At 43.0% G+C, this 27,011-nt stretch overlaps 1 protein-coding gene across 1 annotated transcript in view; it reads left to right on the top strand.

The window, feature by feature from the left end:
• The window catches only part of SPIDR (scaffold protein involved in DNA repair), a 378,562-nt gene that overhangs the window by 5,937 nt on the left and 345,614 nt on the right, over positions 1-27,011 (top strand). Inside the window, exons 2-5 of the mRNA XM_080646739.1 lie at positions 7,236-7,394; positions 10,295-10,361; positions 19,999-20,076; positions 26,720-26,904. Coding sequence (XP_080502865.1) covers positions 7,236-7,394; positions 10,295-10,361; positions 19,999-20,076; positions 26,720-26,904 — 489 coding nt within the window. The remainder of the gene's footprint in view (positions 1-7,235; positions 7,395-10,294; positions 10,362-19,998; positions 20,077-26,719; positions 26,905-27,011) is intronic.

The raw sequence follows: 27,011 nt of genomic DNA, 5'->3' as shown, positions 1-27,011 counted from the left end.
AGGACCTCCACAGCCAAGTTATCCCTCCTGATTTTTATCTGCCACCCATGGAAGTGGGACCAGTCCCTTCCATGTCTCCAGTCTTGATGTGGCTTTTTCAGTTTGGTAGTTTTAGGACTTCCATTCAGGTCAATTTCAGGTAGGTCTAAGTGATGGTTGTTCTGTAGTTTAGTTGTAATTTTGATGTGGTTATGGGAGGAGGTGAGTACCCTCTTTACCTATGCTGCCATCTTGGTCGGGAGTGGTGTCTGTCTTTTTTCCTTTTTATGTCTCCTTTTCTTCCTCTTTCTCTCTCTCTCTGCATGTGTATATTTCATCTTTTTTTTTTGTCTATTATTTTAGGGTAATTTGAAAATAGAGTACCTTTACCCCAAATATTTTTTTCCTTAGAATTAAGGACAGTCTCTTATATAAGCATAATATAATTATAAAATAGGAAATAAAAGCTTGATACAATACTATTATCTAATCAACAATTCATATTCAAATTTTATTAATTGCCTAAAAATTACTTATTTTCCCAGGCTCAAGATCCAATCTGGGATTATGTGTTTTATTTCATTTTCATGCTTCTTTAGTCTTCTGTTAATCTGGGAATATTTCCTCAGACTTTCTTTATGTTTCTTGACCTTGTCATTGTTGAGCGTGTAGGCCAATTTTGGACCAGTCTGATATTTTCTCCTGTATAGGTTTAGGTTATGTGTGTTTGGTAGGAATATCAGAGAAGCTGTCCTGTCTTTATCTCAGTGCCTAATATCAATGTTGGTTTACCTCAACAGTGCCACTTGATTGTGATGATGTCTGACAGGTTTCTGTGCTGTAAAACTACTATTTTTACCTTTAAAGTTAATAAGTAATTTGTGGTGAGATGGCTTGTGACCATGTAAATATCCTCTTCACCAACAAACTTTCACCCACTAATCTACTAATAAAAGGGTAATATGCTAATTAGACCGGGAGACCTTCTGGACAAAGCCATGGTGGTGGGGCCGAGGCAGAAGTGGTTGGGGTGATCAGGCCAGGAGGGAAGGGCAGTTGGGGGTGATCAGGCCGGCTGGGGGCTGTTGGGGGAGAGCAGGCCGGCAAAGGGGGGCAGTTGGGGGCGAGAAGGCCATTGAGGGGGGCAGTTGGGGGTGAACAGGCTGGCGGTAGGGCATTTGGGGGCGATCAGGCTGGCAGGGGGGGCATTTGGGGGTGAGCAGGCCATCGGGGGGGGCAGTTGGGGCAAGCAGGCCAGCAAGGGGGGGCAGTTGGGGGCGGGAAGGCCGGTGGGGGGGTCATTTTGGGGGGAGCAGGCTGGCAGGCAGAGTGGTTAGGGGCAATTAGGCAGGCAGGCAGGTGAGCGGTTAGGAGCCAGTGGTCCCAGATTGTGAGGGGGATGTCTGACTGCCGGTTTAGGCCTGATCCCTGTGGGATTGGACCTAAATGGGCAGTCGGACATCCCCCAAGGGGTCCCAGATTGGAGAGGGTGCAGGCCAGGCTGAGGGACACCTCCCCCCTCCCCTGTACACGAATTTCGTGCACTGGGCCACTAGTTCATTTATGATTTTCTAAATCTATTATTTTTTTGTTTATATCAATACTAGTGACCCAGTGCACGAAATTCATGCACATTAAAAGAGAATTAGAGGAAATAATTTAATATTGCTATTTGTCCTTTCTCTATAATAGAAGTGTCAGAGATGAAAGAAAATTAATAAAATGTATATGAAAACCTTCCTCCTGTCAGAGTCTGGGGCTCACCACAGGACGCAGAGTCAAGTCCCCGCCCACCCACAAGCATCTCAAAATCGCATGAGACCCAGACCTGGCCGTCCTCCCCTTCCCTGCCCCCTGCCCCCCTGCCATTGGGCTAGATCCAGACCCGGCCAGTCCCACCCTTGTCAAGCCCTGCCGGGCAGGGGGCATAGCCTCAGGTCCCCTGGCCCGGTGCCAGGATGGAGGGCACGGCCTGAGGTACCCTGTCAAGCCCCACCAGCAGGGGGGCGCAGCCTCAGGTCCCCCGTCAAGCCCCAGTGGGCAGGGGCGCAGCCTGAGTTCCGCCGACCCAGCACTGAAGGTGCACCTTGAGGTCCCCTGTCAAGCCCCACCTGATGGGGGGCACGGCCTGAGGTCCCCCAGCCTGGCGCTGGGGCAGGGGGAGCAGCCTGAGGTCCCCTAGCCCAGCACCAGGATGGGAAGCACACCTTGAGGTCCCCTGTCAAGCCCTGCCGGGGCAGGGGGCGTGGCCTGAGATCCCGTCAAGCCATGCCAGGTGGGGGCACGGCCTGAGATCCCCTGTCAAGCCCTGCTGGGTGGGGGATACAGCCTGAGGTCCCCTGTCAAGCCCCATGGGGGCGGGGGAGGGCGTAGCCTCAGGTCCCTGCTGATCGCTCGTTAAGGCTCCTTATGGGAACTTGGCCTCAGCTGTCGATGCAGCCATTTTTGTGATGGAGTGATGGTCAATTTGCATATTCCCTCTTTATTAGATAGGATAGACTCATATTTTTATTTTATTCAGTAGGCCATAATTTTCTACTGTTATTGTTTATTCATGCTGGCTGTGTGTCTTTTAGACACATTTTGATTATTCCTTGAGCACTTTATTACTCTCCAGTTCAAGATATTTCAGGCTCATCTTGTACTTCCATATCCCATCTCTGGTATCACCTATTTCTTAAAAGAGCTGACTTGAGCTGAATTAATGTGTTAAAGAGGTATTCTGGAGTTTAAAGAAATTATATATATATATATATATGTGTATATATATATATATATATATATATATATATATATGCTCTAAATAGACCAAATTATGTTTTCCATTTTGACTGTTTTAGATAACTAACTGAGCTTCTTTAGACTTGTCAGGGGAAACTGCATACTACCATAGGAGTTTCTACATAGGAGGAATATGCTTAGAGCAGTTACATATTAAAAGGCCATCTATGTTATGGCTGAATTTGTTTTTATGAATTTGTTCCCTTCTTTTTGGTTAAGGAAGTTTTAATGGTATGTTTTAATTTATATCTTGTTTAAGTAGAGTGGTATTGATGAGGTTTTTATTTCTGTTTTTGTGATCACCTCATAGTAGTTGATCTTAATTTGATTCTTACTACAGTTGTAAAAATATTCCTTAAAATAAATTGCAAATTTAAAAACTTATGAAATGCCCGGCTGGTGTGGCTCTGTGGTTCAGTGTCGACCCATGAACCAGATTGCCTGTCAGGGCACATGCCCCATTTGCGGTTGCGGACTGGATCCCCAATGGGGGGCGTGTAGGAGGCAGCTGATCAATGATTCTCTCTCACCATTGATATTTCTATCTCTCCCTCTTCCTTCCTTTCTGAAGTCAATAAAAATATATTTTAAAAAACTTATGAAATGAATACATGTCTGTTGTAGACATTTGGAAACAAAATAAACAAAAAAGCTAAGTCTGTGTTATCACTGTTGCTGGATATAAACTGCTTGGCTCACATTTTCTTGAGTATTTTAAATATGTTATTCTACTTTCTTTTGGCATAAAGCATTGTTGTCAACGTAAATGTAATTTTTATTCACTTGTAAGTTATTTTCTAGAGAGTCAAAGAATTTCTTTTCTTTTTTTTTTTTAATATATTTTATTGATATTTTACAGAGAGGAAGTGCGAGGGATAGAGAGCTAGAAACATCGATGAGAGAGAAACATCGATCAGCTGCCTCCTGCACACCTCCCACTGGGGATGTGCCCGCAACCAAGGTACATGCCCTTGACCGGAATTGAACCCGGGACCCTTGAGTCCGCAGGCCGACGCTCTATCCACTGAGCCAAACCGGTTTCGGCCTTTTCTTTCTTTTTAATCCTTAACTGAGGAGGTGTTTTTATTGATTTATTAAAAAAAATTTTTTTGTTAATCCTCACCCAGTGGTATTTTTTCCATTGATTTTTAGAGTGGAAGGGAGGAAAAGAGGGGTAGAGAAAGAGAAAGATCAATATGAGAGAGACACAGTGATTGGTTGCCTCCTGCACATGTCCTGACCAGGACTGGGGATCAAACCTGCAACCCAAATATGTGCCCTTGATTGGGAATCAAACCCAAGACCCTTAGTTCTGCAGGCAGACACTCTAACCACTGCGCCAAACCAGCTAGGGCTGTTTTTATTCATTTTAGAGAGAAAGGAAGTGAGAGAGAAACATCGATGTGAGAGGAACACCAGTTGGTTTCCTTTTGTACATGACTCCACTGGGGATTGAACTCACAACCTAGGTATGTACCCTGAACAGGAATGTAACCCACAACCTTTTGGTGAGGGATGATGCTCCAGTCAACTGAGCCACCTGGCCAGGGCTCAAAGAATTTCTTGAGTCTGTTTACTAGGATAAACCTTATTTTGATTGCTTCTGGGTTGATATTTTCAGGTATGTGGTATACTTCAATATGTAATTTACTTTTTGCTTTTGAACTTTAGGAAAGGTTTTGTAGAATTGTAGTCTTTGGTATTTGTTCTTTCCCATTGCTTTGGTTTTCTTCTTCAGGGATTCCTATTATCTGTATGTTGGTTCCCTAGAGAGATTTGATCACTCTATTTCTCTTAAATCCTTTTACTCTTTCTTCATTGGAGGGTAAACTTTATTTATTTATTTACTTACTTACTTACTTATTTATTTTATTGAATTTATTAGGGTGACACTAGCTAACAAAATCATACAGGTTTCAGATACACAGTTCCACAACACATTATATGTACACTGTATTGTATGTTCACTATCCCAAATCAAGTCTCCTTCCATCACCATTTATCCCCCCTCTACCCTTCTCCACCTCCCCCATCCACCTCCCTTCCCCCAGCAATCGTTGTCCCTGTCCATAAGTGGAGGATAAACTTTAGAATTTCCTCATTAACTTCTATCTCTCTTAAGATATTATGTGTGGTATCTATTTGTTCTTGGGTTTCTTCTGATTTATTCTTTTTTGTATATCCTGAGGTGATTTTTTTAAAAAGAGATAATTTCTGCCATGATTTTATTGACAAGATGCTAGAAATAAAATGTTCATCCAGCTCTACCACTAGCTCGCAAGTAACTTAACATGAAGAAGCCTCAATGAGTTTTTAAATATCAAGACACCTCAGCTTTCATTCACTTTAATTCTGCTTTAGGATTGGATTAAGGAGTCCATAAAAATGTGTTTTATTCAAATAAGCGAAATCATTACTAGCACAATTACAAGTATTCAAAGATAGGCACTAAGCCAAAAAAAACAAATTAAATACACACTAACATACACATTTAAAAAGTGTGTACGTTCGAAGTATGAGGTGATTTTTTATTTTATTCTGCTTCTTAAGTTTTGTCATTTAATTTCTGCGTTTTTGTTAGGACAATGGTTTCAAGGTCTGGGGTGGTTCTTACGAAAATATTAAAATGTAGCACAGTATTTTGCAGTAGCCAAATGCAAAGAAGAAATCAATGTGTAATTGGTCAAATGGTGTATATACTAGTATAAGCAATGCTAAGCCTCCTTCTGGGAAGAAGGGGCTGTGAATATGAATCACTTGTCTCCTTTACTTGCTGCAAGTAATACCTAATGACCACATCTTATTCTTGAATAGAATGGCAACCCCTTGAGTTTGGTAACATTTTGGTAATCTGAATGCCTTATTTATTTTAATTCTCACCTGAGGGCATTTTAAAAATTGATTTTTAAGAGGAAGGGATGGAGAGAGGTAGAGAGAGAGAGACAGACAGACATCAATGCACTGTAAGAGAGAAACATCGAAAGGTTGCCTCTTATACCCGCCCCGACCGAGAATTGAACTTGCATTATGGGTATGTGCCCTGATCTGGAATTGAACCTGCAACCTTTTGGTGTATGGGAAAATGCTCCAACTGAGCCACCAGCCCAGGGCAGAATGCCTTACTTTGTTTTGAAATACAGTAAGCCCTCACTTAACATCGTCATTAGGTTCTTAAAACTTGCAAGTTTAAGAAAAATGACATGTAATAAAAACAAGTTTATCATAGGCTAATTAATATAAGCAAGAATTAATTAAGTGGCGTGTTTCTGGTCACAAAAACATCACCAGACTTGTAGATAAAGACCTAACTCTTGTAATCTTTAACATTGAAGTAAATGTGCCCTATAAATACATTTAAGAAAGATTAATAAAAGCAGGTAAGAGTCTATCCCTGAAACTCCGGGCACCAGGTGGGAACCAACCCTGGACAGAACACCCTTCCATTGCAGGGCAAACTCATAAACACCCATAAACACCCACACTGAGACATTTAGACACGCCAGTCACCTCACGTGCACAGCTTTGGGATGTGGGAGGAAACGAGTACCCCAGGAAAACCCACGCAGACATGGGGACAACGGCAGGAATAGGTTTTTTTCCCTTCTCATCAACATTATAATGAAACAATATAGAACCCAACACTGTTATTTGAAGACCTATTGTAGTAGGTTACAATTTTTTTCCATTTTATGGACATGTCTTTGTGTGCTTTCTTTGAGTGTTGGAATGTAATTTAATTTTGTTTGTTTTTTCTAATAACTTTGTATGTGATTTGGCTCTGCTCTTTTTCTGTTGTTTTTATTTTATAGTTTTTCAGAGTTTTTAGGAGGCAGGATTCAAGATAGCTTTTATAACTTCTGTTGTTTCTTTGTAATTTGTAAAAATATGGCCTCTTATTTGTTATTTAAATATTTCTTGGCTTTGCTTCCCTCCACCACTGTTTTGTTTTGTTTTGTTTTGTTTTGTTTTGTTTTGTCTATCATCCCTGTGCTGCTGAGCAGATTCCACTACCAGCAGTTCTCCTCAGTATTGGGCCCTTTTGAGGAAGGTGGTCCTAGCTGACTGGTTGTTTGAGTACCCAGACTGCCCCGCCCCTTTGGATCTTGGTTGGGACCTTGTTCTCACCCCTTTGCAGATACTGTTCTCAGGTCGCCTGCTCCACTTTGTAGTGAACACCAGTTGTCTTTGTGCACAGGCCCTTCTTTGCTTCTCTCCGCTTCTTTCCTTTCAGATATGATACCATGTATAAGTTTGGAGGATTGATTGTTTATTCTGACCCATTCGTATTTCGGACTTCGTTGACAAGTTGTAATTGCTGTCTATGTACTTTTGGTTTTGCTGTCACATTACTCCTTTACATGGGGACTCAGAGACATTTAAAAAATATGCCTTCACCATTGCCATTCTTGGTTTTCATATTGTTAATTGTCAACTCAGTGAGGTTGATTATTTTTCTTTAAAAATTATCACTACAGAGAAAAAGAAATCGGGATCCTGTGGAATATGCCTCCTTTCCAGGAGAGTGTCCCCCGCAGTCCAGAAGAGCAGGCCTCAGGACGGTAGGGACCACTGCCTCCCTCTCAGAAGCATGGCTCAGGTGTGAAGAAGGATTTCAGGATACTCCTGGGACTCCGGTAAAGTACTAATTCGGGCGAGGGGGTGTCCTTTAAGCTGAAAGTTTGTTATATAACAAAGTAGGTTTTTCGAATATGAAAAGTTTAATTTCACAGAAAAGTTTTTTATACATATTACTGTAATTTTAAATTTATACTGAATAGGTCTGGTAAATGCGTGCATTTACCAATCATCTCCAGCAAACAAATGCACATGGCTGGGGCATGGCTTAGCGTACCTTAGAACATTGGCTGACATACGTTAGTAGTAAAACTGCTCCAGAAAGTCACACCACGCAACAACAACCAATGCTCAATGTGGCGTGATCACATGCTAATCACTCACCAAACATTGTTTATGAGCAGTGACTCTTGGATTTAAATATGTACACTATATTTGTAGATAATGCAATCTCTATTTATGTTGGCAAAATTACTATAGTGTTTTTTCCCCAAATATAGCCTATTTGCTAAAATTTGTTAAAAATAATTGTGAATTAAAAAAAACAACACTGTTAATTTAATTATAAGCAAATGTTGGTTAAAAACATTTTGTAATTAACAGGGTGTTTTAAAACAACATCCAGACTGGAAATTTTGCCCATTAAATCCGAATTCTGTTAAATTGAAGACTGCAAAATTGAGTGTTTACTATAGTAAAATTTTTAGATCTGAGTGTTCAGGCCACTGTACTTTTATGTCTTTGGAATTCCCTTATTTTCTTTGAAGATACTGTCATGATGTAGTAGGAAACTATATTACATTTTTTTTTCTCATCCTTGAATTCCTTTAATAGTTATGGCATGTCAGTACTCACCTCTTTATGCCAGGCAGCACCTTTATACTTTTTTTTTATATATGAAGGATACCTACTGAGAATTTTCTGAGAAGAACGTTCTCAGAAGAGCAACGAGCATCCTCTTTATAAGAAGTGTAATTATGCAATGCTTATATATTCAGATATATAATGAGATACAGGCAGTCCTCGGGTTATGTCGGACTTGATGTATGTCATTTCGTGGTTAGGTCACCATCTCCCATCCTATCTAATAAAAGTAATATGCAAATTAACCACCACTCTGCTACACCCACAAACCACGCCCATCAGCCAATCAGGAGTGAGTATGCAAATTAACTCAACCAAGATGTCTGCAGCCATGGAGAGAGCAGGAGGGAGGCTTGGGTTTCCCCAGCGATGGAGGAAGCCAAGCTTTCCGCACACCCTGGCCGGCCCAAGCCTGCACTCCAGGCTACAAAGTTTCAATTATAGAAGATAAATCCCAACAAAAATGGCGGAAGCCACGGAGCTGGAGAGAGCAGGAGGGTAGGGTTGTCCCCGGCGATGGAGGAAGCCAAGCTTCTGAAGCCCTAGCCTGCCTTGGCCTCTGCTTAAGGCTACAAAGTTTCAATTGTAGAAGATAAATAAATCCCAGATACCAGGGCCTCCACTTGGGTTGCTGGGGGGCGTGGCTGGCCTGCAAACCACCACAGGCCCCTTGCCCAGGCCGCCCCATGCCCCAAGAGAACCCCCACCCTGATCCGGGACACCCTTCAGGGCAAACCAGCTGGCCCCCACCCGTGCACCAGGCCTCTATCCTATCTAATAAAAGAGTAATATGCAAATTGACCATCACTCCAACACATAAGATTGCTTGCTGCCCCCATGTGATCAAAGATGGCTGCCCCCATGTGGACACAAGATGGCCACCACAAGATGGCCAGCACAGGAGGGCAGTTGGGAGGGACCAGGCCTGCAAGGGAGGGCAGTTGTGGGTGATCAGGCCAGCAGGGGAGGGCAGTTGGGAGGGACCAGGCCTGCAAGGGAGGGCAGTTGTGGGTGATCAGGCCAGCAGGGGAGGGCAGTTGGGAGGGACCAGGCCTGCAAGGGAGGGCAGTTGAGGGCAATCAAGCCTGCAGGGGAGATGCAGTTAGGGGTGACCAGGCCGGCAGAGGAGCAAAGTTGGGGGTGACCAGGCCTGCAGGGAAGGGAAGTGGGAGGGACCCAGGCTTGCAGGGGAGAGCAGTTGGGGGGGGACAAGGCCTGCAGGGGAGGGCAGTTAGGGGCAAACAGGCTGGCAGGGGAGCAGTTAGGCATCAATCAGGCTGGCAGGGGAGTGGTTAGGTGGTGATCAGGCTGGCAGTCAGAAGCGGTTAGGCGCAATCAGGAAGGCAGGCAGGCGAGCAGTTGGGAGCTAGCAGTCCTGGATTGTGAGAGGGATGTCTGACTGCCCGTTTAGGCCCGATCCTACCAGGGCAGTCGGACATCCCTCAAGGGGTCCCAGAATGGAGAGGGTGCAGGCTGGGTTGAGGGACAATTACCCCCCCCCCCCCCCGCACGAATTTCGTGCACCGGGCCTCTAGTTTATTTATAAAGAAAAAAAAGTTCCATCATTTCGACATATGTATATATGTGCTTTATGTTTTTTATTATTTATTTACCACAAGTAAAGGTCAGGAATTGTTATCTTTCTTTTAAATTTTTGTTACTGTTTCACTTCATTACTGCTGTGTATGTGCTTTATGTGAGTGACGTAGGTGCTTATGTAGTTGGGTTCCGACTTACAGCCAAAATTGCTTTACATCGCTGTAGGAACGGATCTCCGATGTAACTCGAGGACCTACTGTATTCAGGTTATTTTTTGTAAATGTAACTTTGAAATACTTAAAATATGGAGCAATAAATTAAATGTTAGCTTTCTGTTCAGATTCAGGAAAAATATAAAAATACATTTATAAATATATGAAGAGTATGTGCTTTGGAAATAATTATTGGTAAATATAAATAAAGGAAAACAGAGAGGAATATGTTGAGGATGCAGTTAAGGTTTTGAATATTTTACAAAATATTGTTGGTTTTTAGCCCTTATCACATAAAGAACTACATTGTTGCTGTTGTTGTTATTTTTATTATCTGCCTACAGTCATTAGCAGCTGAAAAGAAGACTGTTACAGAAAAGCACCTTGAATTGTTTGCTAGTCCCAAGAAAGGTAATATTTTGTTGATTTCTTGATAGAAAAAGTATAAGGATAATATATCCTTCCTTGATTTATTTTTTCTTTTAAAACATTATTCACATAGTTTGAATAGACTATATATTCATGCTTTAGAAACATCCCAACAATGTAATAAAGTATTTTTTGAGAAATCTGTCTCTCACCTTTGTCGCTATCTGCCCCATTTTTCTTGCCTCCTATAGTTTTTTTGTGTGCCCTTTCTGTGTTTACTCACTGACAGAGCCCAGTAGGTTAGCTCAGACTCATAGCTCCAACGTTTTAAAAAATGTCTGTTTTGTGAAATATAATTACGACCTACACTATTTCAGGCAATGAAATTCTTACTTGACAAATTAGTTAGGGAAGGCTTTCACTTACAAATAGTATGGAATTATATTAGAGTATTTGAAGAAATGGGGTTGAATCTATCTTCTGTAACAAGAAATCCAGGGAGCCAGGCTCTTTCTGAATTCTGTAGCATTAGTGTGGGGTTGTTCTGGTGTTGAAGAGGGAGAAGCTGAATTCTCCAGGCCCAATTCTTGGGAATAACGTAGGTCTGAGGATTTTCTCCAAGGGAACTTTTCATCTGGGACGGAATTCCCTCTCCAGGACCTCTACGTTTGGCCAGAACCTATTACATAGAGGCACCTCCCCTAGTGAGACTTCAGTGAAATTAAGGATTTTTAAACATGTATGTTGCTACTCAAAATTGGGGTTTTGTTAGTAAGGAGGAAGAGGGGTTGGGTATCAGGTAGGTCATTGGCTGTGCTGCCACACTCAGTTCTACGGTGGGTGAGCAGGGAGAGTGGGGATCTCATCGGCCATGGTATCCTGACTGTGATCTTGGGAAAGCAAGCGAAACATGCTGAGCCTTAGTTTCTGCATCTGAAAAATGGGAATAATAATGTGTGCCTCATTGGATTATTGTGAGCTAAAAATAAAGTGCTTAGCTCAAATGCATCGATGGCAGCAATTGCTATTACGTCTTATGGCCAAATGAACGATATAAAAGCCTGTTCAGAGTTCTGCAGAGTGGGAAAACTGTGAATAAGAGACTAAACACTTTAAGTGATATTATTATTTCACTGAAATTTATGCACATGAAAATAAAATTTCTCGAATTTAAAAAAAAATTTCTAAAATTCTATCTTATAAAATAAAACTGTAACACATCTTTCTGTAATACCATAATCTTCTAAAGGATCTCTAGAAATTAACTTTCCTTCTTATTAGTGCCAAAGGCTATGATATTCAAAGATCAATTAATTCTGACTTCTAAACTATCATAATATATTGTATAAAAATACATAATAATAGTATTTTTATATGTGGCTTATATCTTTCTGTGAACATTTTAAGTATAGTTAAACTTGGAGAAAGAAATATTAAATAAGCTGCTACCTTTATCTAATTACAAAAGGATGTTTTGGAATGATTTCCCCACATCAGTGTATATTTGACTTACTCTGCTATATGTTCTATTCTGTAGAATACTCAATATATTCTTAAAGGCTTAAAGAGCTTTTATCAATATATAATTACTTTATGTGCAGCATATAAGAAGCTTATTAAAGCAAGAAAGTATTGATAATTTAACAAAAGCTTACTAATAGAAATTGATAAAATGGACTCAAGGTATTTCTTAGAACTGGCTCATTTAAAAAAATAGCATCCAAAGTATTAAAGACAAGCTATTAACAGAAATTTTAGGGTGCAGAAGCAATATTTTTATCAGTGCTGGAGAGTAGAAGTGGGAGAACACACTTTTGCAAAGTGTGCAAAAAAAAAAAAAAAAAAAAAGCAGTGGGAACCAGAGAAGACTAAAGCGGGAAGAAATGAAGATGGGAAGGTGAGAGAAGAAAGCATATGAATTTTGGCAGAGGTTCAGGAGAGATGGAAAAAGATAACTTAAAATTAGGAGATTGGAACCTTTGTAGATAGCAATTTTCTTTAAAAAGTAGAACTTTAAAAAAAATCTGTTTACCAAACAAAATGAAACTATGAAGTAAGCAGGAAATAGTGTTTATTTTTTTTCCTAAAGTACACCGCAGAAATATTTTTATTGAGGTCAGAAATCTCTTACTCCTTGAGATGCATTACTAAATTTAAAAATTATACATTGGCCTGGTTTTCTCCTCAGTGGATCATGGGTTTCTTAAAAGCAGACTCTTTGTTGCTCATCTTTATTTGCTAGGTATATTAGTTTGTTAGGGCTGCCATAATAAAATACCACAAAGTAGGTGGTTTGAACAACAGAAACTTAGTATCTCACAGTTTTGGAGGCTAGAAGTCCAAAATGAAGGTGTTGAAAAAGTTGGTTCATTTTAGAATCTCCTCCAGGCTTCTTTCCTTTGCATGTAGATGGCTGTCTTCTCCACGTGTCTCTTCACATCGTCGATTCCTCCCTGAATGTGTTTCTGTGTCCAGATTTCTTCCTTTTATAAAGAACCACATCAGATTAGGGGTCACCCAGAAGACCTCACTTTAACTTGATTAACTCTGTAAAGACCCTACCCCAAATAACATCACATTCCAAAATTCTGGGGGTTAAAAACTTAACATATGAATGAATTTTGGGGAGGGGCATAGTTCAACTCATAACATCCTATGCTGGCACAATGCCTAGCACACAATGGGCACCCAGAAATCTTTACAAATGCATGATAACTATTCCTATAGTCTGGCTGATGTCCTTCCTAGAATTTCACTGGAATGGGCCTTGATTTCAAGGGCAACCCTTTTCAGCAAATAAAATGATTTACTGACTATTAAATTTCATATAGTGGTTTAACTTACATAAATTTTATAGTTAAGTGTCTATAATTCATAGGCTTATGAATTTGTTATATAATCACATGAATAGTGATAACTTCCTGTCTTAGTCTATTCAGGCTACTAACAACAACAAAAAAAACCAATAGAATGGGTAGTTTATAAACAGCAGAAATATTATTTCTCATAGTTTTGGAGGCTGGAAATTCAGTACTTTTGGTGTCAGGTGGATACTTACTTCCTGGTACATACACACGATCATGTTGTGTCCTCACATGGCAGTTATTTAGGATGCAGGAGCTCAAATAAGACTGTCAGCTGATTTCTCAACAGAAATGTTTTCAGGTCAGAAGGGATTGACAGAAACTATTCAAAGTGGTGAAAAGCGAGGACCTACAACTGAGGCTATTGTACCCAGCAAGGCTATCATTTAAAATTGAATGAGAAGTAAAGAGCTTTCCAGACAAGAAAAATCTAAAGGAGCTCATCATCACCAAACCAGTATTATAAGAAATGTTAAAGGGACTTCTTTAAGAAGAAAGAAAAAAGAGAGGAACATATAAATAACAAAATGGCAACAACTGCATAGCTATCCTATATAGTAAAAGGCTAATATGCAAATCGACCGAACTGTGGAATGACCAGTTGCTATAAAGTGCACTGATCACCAAGGGGCAGACGCTCAATGCAGGAGCTGCCCCATGGTGATCAGTGCACTCCCACAGGGGGAATGCCGCTCAGCCAGAAGCTGGCCTCATGGATGGAGAGTGCAGTGGTGGTGGTGGGAGCTTTTCTTGCCTCCATGGCTGCACTAAGGATGTCCGACTGATGGCTTAGGCCCCGCCCTTCCTGGGGAAGCGGGGCCTAAGCCATCAGTCGGACATACCCTGAGGGCTCCCAGACTGGGAGAGTGTGCAGGCTGGGCTGACGGACCCTCCCAAGTGCATGAATTTCGTGCACCGGGCCTTTAGTCTATATATATATAAGAGGCTAATACGCAAAGTGTCCCCTCGGGAGTTTGACTGGGAGACTGGGAGTTTGATCACTCGCTGTGACGTGCGTTGACCACCAGGGAGTGGTGCGGAACGAAGGAAGGCCCCAGCCAGCAGCTAGGGAAGGGAGGCCTTGGCCGGCAGCTGGAAAGCCAGGCCTAGGGACGCTACCAGTGCCCGAATTTCATACACTGGGCCTCTAGTCAACAATAATCATTTTAAATGTAAATGGAGTAAATGCTCCAATCAAAAGACATAGGGTAGCTGAGTGGATAAGAAAACAAGACCCATATATACACTGTCTACAACAGACCCACTTCAGATCGAAAGACACATAGACAGAAAACAAAGTGATGGTAAATAATATTTCATGCACAAGGTAACAAAAAAATAAAAGCTGGGGTAGAAATACTTATATCGAAAAAAAAACACTCAAAAACCATAAAAAAAATGAAGGCTATAATAAGAGGCAAAGCAAGACAGTACATCATAAAGGAATCCATCCAACAAAAGAATATGTAAACATTTATGCACCCAACATAGGAGCATCTAAATATATAAAGCAAATATTGATGGACATAAAGGGAAAGACAGTAATGCAGTCATAGTAGGTGACAATAACATCCTATTGACATCAATGGATAGGTTTTCCAGGCAGAAAATCAACCAGGAAACAGCGACCTTAAAGAACACACAGACCAGATGGATTTAATTGATATTTTTAGAATATCTGCCTCCTACGGCAGCAGAATATACATTCTTTTCAAGCGCATATGGAACATTTTCCAGTATAGACCTCGTTAGATACAAACAAGTCTCTATAAAATAAAGAAGATTGAAATCTTCTGATAAGGGGTTAATATCCAAGATTTATAAAGAAGTCAGACAACACCATAAAAACCCTCAAAACATTAAAAAATGGTCAGAGAACCTGCATAGACACTTCTGCAAAGAAGTCATACAGATTGCCAGTAGACAGGAAAAAATGCTCAATGTCACTAATCATAGAGAAATGCAAATTAAAACTACAATGAAATACCAGCTCATACCTGTCAGAATAGCTATCATCAATAAATCAACAAACAGCAAGTGTTGGTGAGAATGTGGAGAAAAAAGAACCCTTGTGCATTGTTTATAAAAATGTAAAATTGATGCCACATACTGCACTATGAAAAAGAGTATGGGAGTTCCTGAAAAGAGTTAAAGATGAACTACATTATGACCCATCAACTAAACACAAATTTGAAAATAAATATGTACCCCTGTGTTTATTGCAGTCTTATCGACCTAATAAAAGAGTAACATGCTAATTGACTGTACCTTTGCGATGCCCACCAGCCAATCAGGAGTGAGTATGCAAATTAACCCAACAAAGATGGCAGGTCACTTCGCATACACAGGTGCCAAGCTGCTGGTGCCTCTGGGCAGCGTGGGAAGGTGGAAAGGTGGCTCCGGGCAGAGCAAAGGCTCTGCTGGCAGCCAGGGATGGAAGGCCCATTCTTACATGAATCTTCGTGGATCAGGCCTCTAGTTTATTACAGTGATGATATAGAAGCATTCCAAGTCCCTATCCAGAGAAGAGTGAATAAAGTAGATGTGGTACTTACATGTGTAATGCACTATTACTTGGCTATGAAAAAGAATGAAATCCTCTCATTTGCAACAACATGGATGGAGCTAGAAGGTGTTAAGTGAAACAAGTCTAAATGAGAAAGACAAATACCATATTTCACTTTCACTTGTATGTGGAGTCAAAGGAAATAAGTAAACAAACACAAAACAGAAATGAACACAGAGATGCAGAGAGAGACAACCTGATGCTTGCCAGATGGAAGGGGAAATGGGGCCCTGGGTGAAAAAGGTGAAGGGATTAGGAAGTACAATTCAGTATAAAGGGAAAGTTTCCTCTATGTTACTTATTAGGGACAGGATCAGGAGTTTAACCAGGGATGAGCTACCTACAGTTTTTTAGATTTTATGTTTCAAATACTGTTTACATTCAATATTTTTGATATTAGTTTCAAGTGTACAGAATAGTGGCTAGACAATTATATAATTTATGAGGTGATCCTCCAGATACTTCAAATACCCATGTGGCCCCCTATATGTTTACTTCAATATTATTGACTATATGCTCTACTCCAGGGGTGGGCAAACTTTTTGACTCGAGGGCCACAATGGGTTCTTAAACTGGTCCGGAGGGCCGGAACAAAAGCATGGATGGAGTGTTTGTGTGAACTAATATAAATTCAAAGTAAAGGAGCAGAGGGGAGAGCAAGAGAACCCTCCGCTCTTTTGGCTCTGCGGGCCGGATAGAACAGCCGAATGGGCCAGATCCGGCCCGCGGGCCGTAGTTTGCCCACGGCTGCTCTACTCTGTACTTAATTTCCCATGACTATTATGAATCGTAATGTAAATATCTGTGTTTTCCGGTGTTTACATTACTATTCATTAACAGTAGCAAAATTACAGTTATGAAGTAGCAACGAAAATAATTTTATGGTTGGGGGTCACCACACCATGAGGAACTGTATTAAAGGGTCGCAGCATTAGAAAGGTTGAGAACCACTGAACAAAGGCATCCTCTGTTCAGCTCGCTGATTTACAATATAACAGTGTGACCTGTATCACCTTATTACCCTTCTCCAACACATAAAGCCAGTTTCCAATTGTGGTTTTATCAACCAAGACTAACTGGAATGTCATGATGGAGAGAGACATGCCGGGACTCTGGATGTCACCAGAAAGCTTTAAGGATTTAAGATTGACTTTGAATCTGATCAGAGCCCCTTGGTGAAATGGCCTGATACCTTGCTTATTCACATGGCTCATGGCACTCTTTCCAGGTCCCACTTTGGAAGCCCATCTGCATCACCACCTCCTGAAATGAGACTTGGCAATTGAACTGAACGGACTTATTTTCAGGACTACATAATTGAGTCAGTGAAATATTAAGCAATCTACCAACTTTGCTTCTGGAATGATACAACAATTCCATATCAAGTTGATGATGCTTTGGGGATTCCAGCCTTTCCTACTTTGGAAGAATCAGCTAACAGCCTCTCTGTTCCAGTCTCAGATCCCATTCCCTTGCACCTTAGCTCAGGCCAAGAGTCTTCCATCCCCTACACAGGCAGGGACCACAGCCCTTGTCAGCAGGAAGCAGTTAATGAATACACACTATCTTCCCTCATCACCCCTAAAAGATTTCAAGGATGGAAGTCTCTCAGGAGGGAATGAGACAGACTAGCAGCCTGGCCAAGTGGAATAAGGAAACTGAGACATGTAGTTAAATGGCCAAGAAGTTTACAGCCATCTAGTAAATTGCAAAGTCCTGTTTTCTGTAACAAAGACTCTTAAGAGAAATGGTTCACACTTTTCTCCAATCAGAGAGTAAATAGCTTAAAATCACCGTACTCATGAAGATAGGTAGAAGAAATCCAGTTAGTACCAGTTGTGCCAAACACACCCAAGGACAGATGAAGTTAAGGGAATAAATCTCATTTTGGCACATCAGCATAAGTTGATGAATATTCTGTTGAGATTCTCCCCTAATACCTTTCCTAACCCCCTGCCTTTAAAACCCTCAAGACAAAGGACCCAGCATGCTCTCCTTCCCAGGAGCACATCTGCACCTTTTCCTTCTCCCTTTTATTCCCCCATAGGCATGACTCTCTTAAACTCTAAGGGGCCCTACAAGATTTGCAACCACGGGGACCATGGGCAGCGGCAGCTTGTCCAAGGCCAAACCCCTGAACCTGCCCGCAAGACCCTCTTTTCTCTCACTTCCCAGGGAGCTGACAGCAGCTTTGCCTTGCTCACTTTTCCCCATAACGTTTCTGAAGAGCCAGAGCAGCCCACCTAGTCTCTCTCCTGTTGCCCTTCCTTGTTTCACTGACCCCAGCTTTAATAAACATACTCTCTTAATGAAAACAAAAATGTAATATAAGTTATCTTTCTGGTGACTAGTATTAGTATCAACATTCTGATTGTAATGATATATAGTTTTGTAAATCGCTATCAATTAAGGAATGGGAAAGAATACAAGAAGTTTCTTTATTCTCCTCCTACATAATAAAAGGCTAATATGCAAATTGTCCCCACGGTCAGGAGTTCCAACTGACCGGGAGTTAGACATGTGCTGACCACCAGGGGGTGGCTTGGAACATGGTGGGCATAGGTGATGCAGTGCTGGCAGTAGGTGGTAGAGGAGGCGCTGCCAGCCCTGATAGACCCTGATGAGAGCCGGACTGTGGCGGGATGGTGGAGCAGGTGGTGCCAGGCCAAGGTGAGTGTGAGTGGGGGCACTGGTCGCCCTGCTGGTCACCGCGCAGATGGCAATTGGCGGTGGGGGGCGTGGCCAGCGAGCTGGCGGTGCCAGGCCAATGCGTGTGCAAGCCAGGGCCTCAATTGCCCTGCTGGTTGCCCCACAGATGGCGACCAGCGGTGGTGGTGTTGGTGGGCGGGGCCGGCGAGTGGGCGGCACTAGCCCAAGGCTGGGGGTGGGGCTGGCGAGCGGGTGGCATCAGGACAAGGCGGGTGTGAGTGGGGGCCCTAATCGCCCCTCCGGTCACCCCACAGATTGGCCCTGATCACTGACAAGGCCTAGGGACCCTCCCCATGCACAAATTTCATGCACTGGGCCTCTAGTTTATTATAACTGTACTAGGGGCCCAGTGCACGAATTCATGCACCTTGAAAGGAATTGTGGGCTGCGAGGTTGCAGTGGGCATAGGGGCAGGTCTCGGCCCATCCTCCATGCCCCCGCCCAGTCCTTCCCACCACAGCCTCTAGTCCCCTGTCTGCTGGCAGCCCTGCTCCTGCTGCCGCCACTCCCATGTGCTGACGGTGCCGGCCCTGCTCTTACCCTCTGATGGCGCGGAACGATTGGGGCCGACACCAGCAGCGGGTGCAGGGGCAGGTGGAGAAGCCCTTGGGCTATCGGGGCTGGCAGCTGTCGCTTGAACCCACTGACAGTACTGAGCGATCGGGGCTGGTGCCAGGCGCGAGCGGTGGCTCTGGTGCCAACAGCAGGTGCGAGCACTGGGTGGGTCCGCAATACGTGGGAGCAAAGAATTTTCAGTAACCACCAGAGGCTCACCCCAATGACAGCGACCAGCTCCTGCCTTAGCCTGGCTCCCCCTCACACCTGCTTCACCATCCCACCGATGCCCGCCATGTTTTGCGCTCTGCCACCTGCTGCTGACGCCCACCATGTTCCGCGAGCGCCCCCTGGTGGTCAGTGCACTTCTCAGTGACCAGTTGTTCCATCGTTCGGTCTATTTGCATATTAGGGTTTTATATATATATATATATATATATATATATATATATATATATATATATATATATAGATGTTAATTTAGTGTTATCTGAAAACAACAAGTTTAATTGAAAAAATTTGCTGTTAAGTGTTTTAAGCATACTGCTGCTACCAGGGCTTTTAGTATGGCAAAGGAGGCACACAGACACATTTCTATGATACATAAGTTTAGATTTTGTAGTTTCTAATTTGTGTTTTTGTTGTTGTTTAATGAAATACTCTAGGAAGGAAACAATATAATCCATAATTATTTCAAGGTTATTTTTTTGAATTTTCATTTGTGCTCCAGTCATTTTTCTTGTCTTTTGTAACTTACTTCAATAATTTCTACTTCTTTTTCTTCTTGTAATATGACTTTACTTTAAAGAAGTTTAACCCAGGTTGCACATAGAACAGTAGGCAGGAAGATCTGACACGAGACATTGTTCCCGCTAGCATCAGAATTTTGTGTATTTATAACTTTGTCAAAGGAACGTGCATTAAATCTTATTCTGATAACTATATGAGGTGATTGCTTTTTATATATTTTCTTTTTCTTTAACAGAAACTACCACATCTAAGAGTGCCAGTGGGTTTACAGATATAACTTGGAGCTCCAGTGGAAGTGATCAGTCAGATGAAGGTAAACTACTTTCTAAGTCAGAGAGAGGTAATGGACATGGTTCTAGAATAGACAGGTTTTGTAATGGGAATATTTTATGTTCTGAACCCTTAAGGGGCCAGTGAAGGTAAATTGATAATTTTGTAAGAAATCCAGTTTCTATTATATATTTTGTTCAATATTGGAAAAAAATTACATTCCTTTTCTAATGCTTAGCATTGATTATGTGTGATCTCACTGAGTCCCAACCTCTAGGCTAAGCCCTTTGGAAATATTTTCTCATTTACTGTTTCTCACAATAGCTTTAAGAGATAAGTATTACCACTAGAATTTTTACACTTAACAACATAGGCTTGAACATGTGAGAATTGTTTTGGATTCCACTTTGGCATTATTTGATGGCAAAGCCAGTACTCCCAACTAACTTCTTAATGCTACACCCATATTGCCTCCTTGCTAACCTATTTTGGATAAATACTATGACAACTAATGTGTGGTTGAAGTATAACTGCTACTAAGTCTGTTCTGATGCCATTTCACATTATATTCTGCTTTTGACAGTTAAAATGGGGTTACTCAGTCTTGGCATATTGCCATTTGGAGCGAGATAATTCTTTGTTTGGGAAGGGAGCTTTCCTGTGCATTGTGGGGTGTTTAGCAGTATCTCTGGTTTCTGTCCATCAGGTGACAGCAGCTTTCCCAGGCCCAGTCATGATGACCAAGAATGTCTCTAGATGTCAGATGTCCCTTAAAGCAGCAGTCGCCAACCTTTCGGACCTCACGGACCACCAGTGGTCCATGAACCACCGGTTGGCGACCGCTGCCCTAAAGTACAGTTCTCACCCCAGTTGGGAACCACAGACTTAAAATTATGGAAATCATGGTATTTTCCATATTTTAAAATATATTAGCTCATCTAAGTAGATAAAAGTTTTATTGCTTTCAAAATAAGCTTTGACTTTTTTTTCACTGTTATTTTGACAGTTCGTGTTATTTAGTTACTGAGTCAAGGTTCTGTTTGTACAGACAGCTCCTGTGGAAGCTGACCATGCTCTTTTGGCCACTTTGTATGACAGCTTGGTGTAGCTATCATTTGACATTTCAGTAATAGCCAGATAATGTGGTATTTTAAGGTTATACATAAACTCAGAATTGCTATTTCAGCCATGTTAAATGAAATTCATTGTTATATAATTCTTGGTTTGTCTTCATGTATCTCAGAATATAATTTTATTATTAAAAACTATTATGTTTTTATGAATGAACTAGAGGCCCGGTACACGAAATTAGTGCATGGTGGGGGGTGTCCCTCAGCCCAGCCTGCACCCTCTCCAATCGGGGATCCCTTGAGGGATGTCCAACCGCCCATTTAGGCCCAATGCAGTTGGACATCCCTCTCACAATCCAGGACTGCTGGCTCCCAGCTGCTCACCTGCCTGCCTGATTGCCCCTAACAGCTTCTGCCTGCCAGCCTGATCACCCCCCAACCACTCTCCTGCCAGCCTGGTCGACGCCTAACTGCTCCCTGGCCGGCCCAATTACCCCTAACTGCCCTCCCCTGCTGGCCTGGTCACCCCTAACTGCCCTCCTCTGCAGGCCTGGTCCCCCCCCAACTACCCTCCCCTGCAGGCCTGGGTCCCCCCCCGCAACTGTCCTCCCCTGCAGGCCTGGTTCCCCCCCAACTGCCCTCCTCTGCTGGCCCAGTCACCCCTAACTGCCCTCCCTGCTGGCCTGATTGCCTAAAACTGCCCTCCTCTGCAGACCTTGTCTCCCCGAACTGCCCTCCTTTGCCGGCCCGGTCACCCCTAACTGCCCTCCCCTGCAGGCCTGGGTCCCCCCCAACTGTCCTGCCCTGCAGGCCTGGCCCCGCAAACTGCCCTCCCCTTCTGGCCTGGTCTTCCCCAACTGCCCTCCTCTGCTGGCTTGGTCACCCCTAACTGCCCTCCTTGCTGGCCTGATTGCCCACAACTGCCCTCCCCTGCAGACCTGGTCTCCCCCAACTGCCCTTCTCTGCTGGCCTGGTCACCCCTAACTGCCCTCCCCAGCTGGCCTGGTCATCCCCAACTGCCCTCCCCTGTAGGCCTTGTCCCTCCCAAATTCCCTTCCCTGCAGGCCTTATTCCCCCCCATCAGCTGTCCTCCCCTGCAGGCCTGGTACCCCCAAACTGCCCTCTGCAGGCCTTGTTCCCCCCCCCGCAACTGTCATCCCCTGCAGGACTGGTCACCCCCAACTGCCTTCCTCTGCTGGCCCGGTCACTCCTAATTGCCCTCCCTTCCTGGCCTGGTCTCCCCCAACTGCCTTCCTCTGCTGGCCTGGTCACCCACAACTGCCCACAACTGCCCTTCACTGCTGGCCATCTTGTGGTGGCCATCTTGTGTCCACATGGGGGCAGCCATCTTGTGTCTTGGAGTGACAGTCAATTTGCATATTACTCTTTTATTAGATAGAAGATAGTGAGGTATGTGAGTTACATCTCAGTAAAACTGGTATTTAAAAAACTTTATCTTGTCCTGTTGTATGAAAAGATCTTTTATATTAATACTCAGTAGTTTCCAAAACTGTTAAGGGAGGATGCTTTGAGCTAGGAAGTTGTTGACTTCTCTTAAGTAAGTTGACCATTAGGTAACAAGGAGATGGTCCCTTGGAGATTGTCTGTTCATGTGCACAACTGCTTGATTAGCTTTTTCTTCTCCCCTCTTTTTCTCTTCTCTCCTCTCTTCTCCCTTTCTTCCTCTGTCCTTTTTACCTTTTTTTTTCATTGTTTAAAGTATTATAAATAATAGTACATATGTCTCCTTTTTTTTTTTCCAGTTGACCGTCCCCAGCCTCCCCTACCCCCCGGCACATGTCCGTTTTACCTTTAATTACCATTCATCAAGAAATTGTTTTATCTCAGACACTTGGCTGGATATTATGCTATTTTCTTTGATATCTGCTAGATCCTGTGATCTAAATATCCTTATTTTACAGAAGAAAATTGAACTTAGAGAAGTCAAATCCCTTGCCCAGAGTCACATAGTTAATAAATGTGCCGACTGATATCCCAAGCCAGGACTATCTAACTTTAATGGTGTGTTCTTCAGTAGTGTTCCGGTGGTTACTATTCCTGGCTTCTTATTAGAATTACTAGGTGAGCTTTAAAAATAACATTTTCAGGCCTTTCAGCTATATTGGATTAGAGTCTCTGGCTTTATGGCCCAGAATTGTGATTGAGAAGGCAGAGAAGAACCCTGAGTTAAAATTGTCAAAATATTTTTTTTCTTTAAAAAATTTTTCCTCTTGATTTGTCTTTTATGTAAATTTGGGAAAAATTAATTCACTTTATGGAGACTCAGTTTCCACATCTGTGAAATGAAAATTTTAGTCTAACAGTAACTATCTTGCCTGTTTCATAAAATTATTGTGACCAAATGAAAATTGTTAGTCTTGGTCATGATAGATCATTTTACAGCAGTATCAGTGTTCATCTGTGAACATCTCCAAGTTGAAACACTGTTCTGTATTCTCTTTAGTGTGTGTGTGTGTGTATGTGTTTTTTTTTTTGTTTTTTTTAAAATATATTTTATTGATTTTTTACAGAGAGGAAGGGAGAGGGATAGAGAGCTAGAAACATCGATGAGAGAGAAACATCGATCAGCTGCCTCCTGCACACCTCCCACTGGGGATGTGCCCACAACCAAGGTACATGCCCTTGACCGGAATTGAACCTGGGACCCTTGAGTCCGCAAGCCGACGCTCTATCCACTGAGCTAAACCGGTCAGGGCTGTGTATGTGTTTTATTGTGAGGGTCTAGAATGGCACAATAGGCCCTTTATAGACACTGATTTTATTGAATGAATGAGGACTGAATGAATGAATGCTACAAAAATGTGTGGAACTGGCGGGAGTGGCAGTAACTCTGAGGACACTTATGCCCTTCCCCTCGCTTTCCATGGCTTCCTGGTGTGATAGTTTAGCAACTTTCTTATGCATCCCTGTGTCTAGCTTCCATGAGTAAATGTGATGGTAGATATGAGGAAATAATTGCCTCCATGCATCTGCTTCTTGAAGACTGGGCCTCCAGTTTTTTGAAACTGCTATAGTTGACTTTTACCTCATCTTCTGAACAACAGTATCAGATTAAAGAAGACTATTTTTTTGTTTGTTTTGTTTACTTTATCTCACACTTTTAACTATAGCTTAAATATTTTTTTTTCTGAATTTCCTTAAGATATTAAAGCTGATAAGTTTTTTATTTTTTATTTTATTTCTATCTGGAAGTGAGAATGTTGCTATTAGACCTCTGAAATAGGGCAAAGATATCTTACTAGCCTTCTTAGTAGCTAAAGTAGCTGAGAGGGAGCTCTTGGGCTTTGTAATGTAGGGAATGTTTATATTATGTACCGTACCTCAGAGAATAATTTATCCTTAATTATTCATCTCTTTAAACATAGCGAATTAGAGTTGGTACATTTGGTTATTAATATATGAACATAATTTAACTTTCAAATTAAGATTTTGCAAAAGTAGTATCTAGATAATACTTATGAAATAAACTAAAAACGAAATTTACTTTGTTTCTTTACTGCTGAGAGAAATCTATAAAATATTTTTGGGTGAAAATCTTTGACAAAGTCTTTATTAGTAGAAGACTGATTATATAAACTACTAGAGGACTGGTGCACGAAATTTGTGCATGGGGAGGGCGTCCCCTCAGCTCAGCCTGTACCCTTTCCAATCCGGGACCCTTCAGGGGATGTCCGACTGCCGGTTTAGGCCCGATCCTGGGGATCGGGCCTAAACTGGTAGTCGGACATCCCTCTCACAACCCTGGACTGCTGGCTCCTAATCGCTCACCTGCCTGCCTGCCTGGTCACCCTTAACTGCCCCCCCAGGCCGGCCTGATCGCCCCTCACTGCCTCTGCATGCCAGCCTGATCACCCCTAACTGCCCCCCACCGCCGGCCTGGTTGCCCCTAACTGCCCCCCGCTGCCGGCCAGGTTGCCCCCAACTGCCCCCTCCCTGCTGGCCTGGTCACTCCTAACTGGCCCCTGCCGCCGGCCTGGTCACCCCTTACTGCTCCCCCTGCCGGCCTGGTCACCCCCAACTGCCCCCCCTGCTGACCTAGTTGCCCCTCACTGCCCCCCCTGCCAGCCTAATCACCCCCAACTTCCCGTGCCGGCCTGGTCTCCCCTAACTGACCTCCCCCCGCCCCCCAGTTGCCTGGTCACGTCTTACTGCCTCCCCTGCCAGCCTGGTTGCCCCTCACAGCACCCCCCACCGGCCTGGTCGCCCTATGCATCCTGCTGTTCAGTCGTTTGGTCGTCCCTCACTAACCCCCTGCCAGCCTGGTCACCCCATGCATCCTGCTTGTTCAGTTATTTGGTTGTCCCTCACTAACCCCCCTGTCAGCCTGGTTGCCCCATGCAGCCTGCTTGTTCAGTCATTTGGTCGTCCCTCACTAACCCTCCCTAATGGTCGTAGGCAGCCATCTTGTGATGGTGTGATGGTCAATTTGCATATTACCTCTTTATTATATAGGATGGTCATTTATGCAATGGAATACCACACTATATAATAAAAGCCTAATATGCAAATCAATTGAACAGCGGAATGACTGGTGGAACAACCCGTCACTATGATGCGCACTGACCACCAGGGGGCAGATGCTCAATGCAGGAGCTGCCCCTAGCCTGCAGGCCCCAGGCCAGCCAACGTGGGTGCCAGTGGGGGTTTCCCGATTGTCTTGCCAGTTGCCCACAGAGGGAGGCAACTGCAGCAGCGGCAGCGGTGGGGGGCGGCGCCAGCGAGCGGGTGGCACCAGGCCGGTCAACGTGGGTGCCAGTGGGGGCCCCCTGATTGCCCCACCGGTCGCCCCACTGATTGGCTAGCCAGGCCTAGGGACCCTACCCATGCACAAATTTTGTGCACCCAGCCTCTAGTCTATATATATAAAAGCCTAAGCGACCTTCTGACTGTTTGACTGGTAGCTATGACATGCAATGACCACCAGGGGGCAGATGCTCAATGCATAGGCATAGAAACTTGGAACAGACTGATGAATATCAGAGGGAAGTGGGGAGGGGTGAGGGCGGGAAGAGATTAACCAAAGATCTTATAGGCATGCCTGGTGCATGGATTCATGTACCTGTGGAGTCCCTCAGCCTGGCCTGCGGGGATCAGGCCGAAACCGGCAGTCCGACATTGCCTGAGGGGTCCTGGATTGCAAGAGGGCGCAGGCCAGGCCCAGGGACCCTACTGGTGCATGAATCCATGCACTAGGCCTCTATTATTATAGAAAAGAATTGGGATGGCTCCCTATTTACTGATATGGAAATCCTTCACATCATTTAAGTAAAAAACAGATCACAGTATTCCAGAAAGGAGAAAACTGACTATATTTTATTTGCTTTAACATGCTGGAGAAACCCTAGAAGGATACAGAAACTACTCATAAAAGTAGATACATGAGAATTGGAATGGGAATAAGAGTTAGGGGAAACATGATAGGTAGAGAGAAGAATAGGAATATACTTTTCACTGTCTTTTAATACATATTTAAATTAATGAGCAACATGGATCTTTTTTTAACTGTTGAGAATAAAAAATAAATTAAAAAAAGAAATAAAAGTTAGTTTAAAATTGTATTTAGCATATAAAATTGAGTTTAAAATTATTTTCTAGATGAACCACAGTTTGTTGACTGGGAGAGGGACAGTGACAGGGAAGATACTAATGATGAGAATGAATTTGAAGACAGTGAGAGTGCTATGGAAGATGGCGAGAGTGCTGTGGAAATATCAGACTGTGCTTCTTGTGCAAGCAGTCATTCTTTGACAAGTGAAGAGAGAGTATCTGAGCTTCCTAAGGTAAGAATGAATGGTTTCAAAAATTTTTATTCCATTTATGGCATTTCTTAATCCTGTCCTTTCTCAAGGGTAGCAACTTTTAACTGTAGTGGATTCTTTTGCACTGT

Source organism: Plecotus auritus (genome assembly GCF_963455305.1).
Source record: "Plecotus auritus genome assembly, chromosome: 11".
In the NCBI taxonomy this organism is placed as follows: domain Eukaryota; kingdom Metazoa; phylum Chordata; class Mammalia; order Chiroptera; family Vespertilionidae; genus Plecotus; species Plecotus auritus.
Note: the sequence above shows the minus strand (reverse complement) of the source record. Positions and strands in the feature narration are given on the sequence as shown.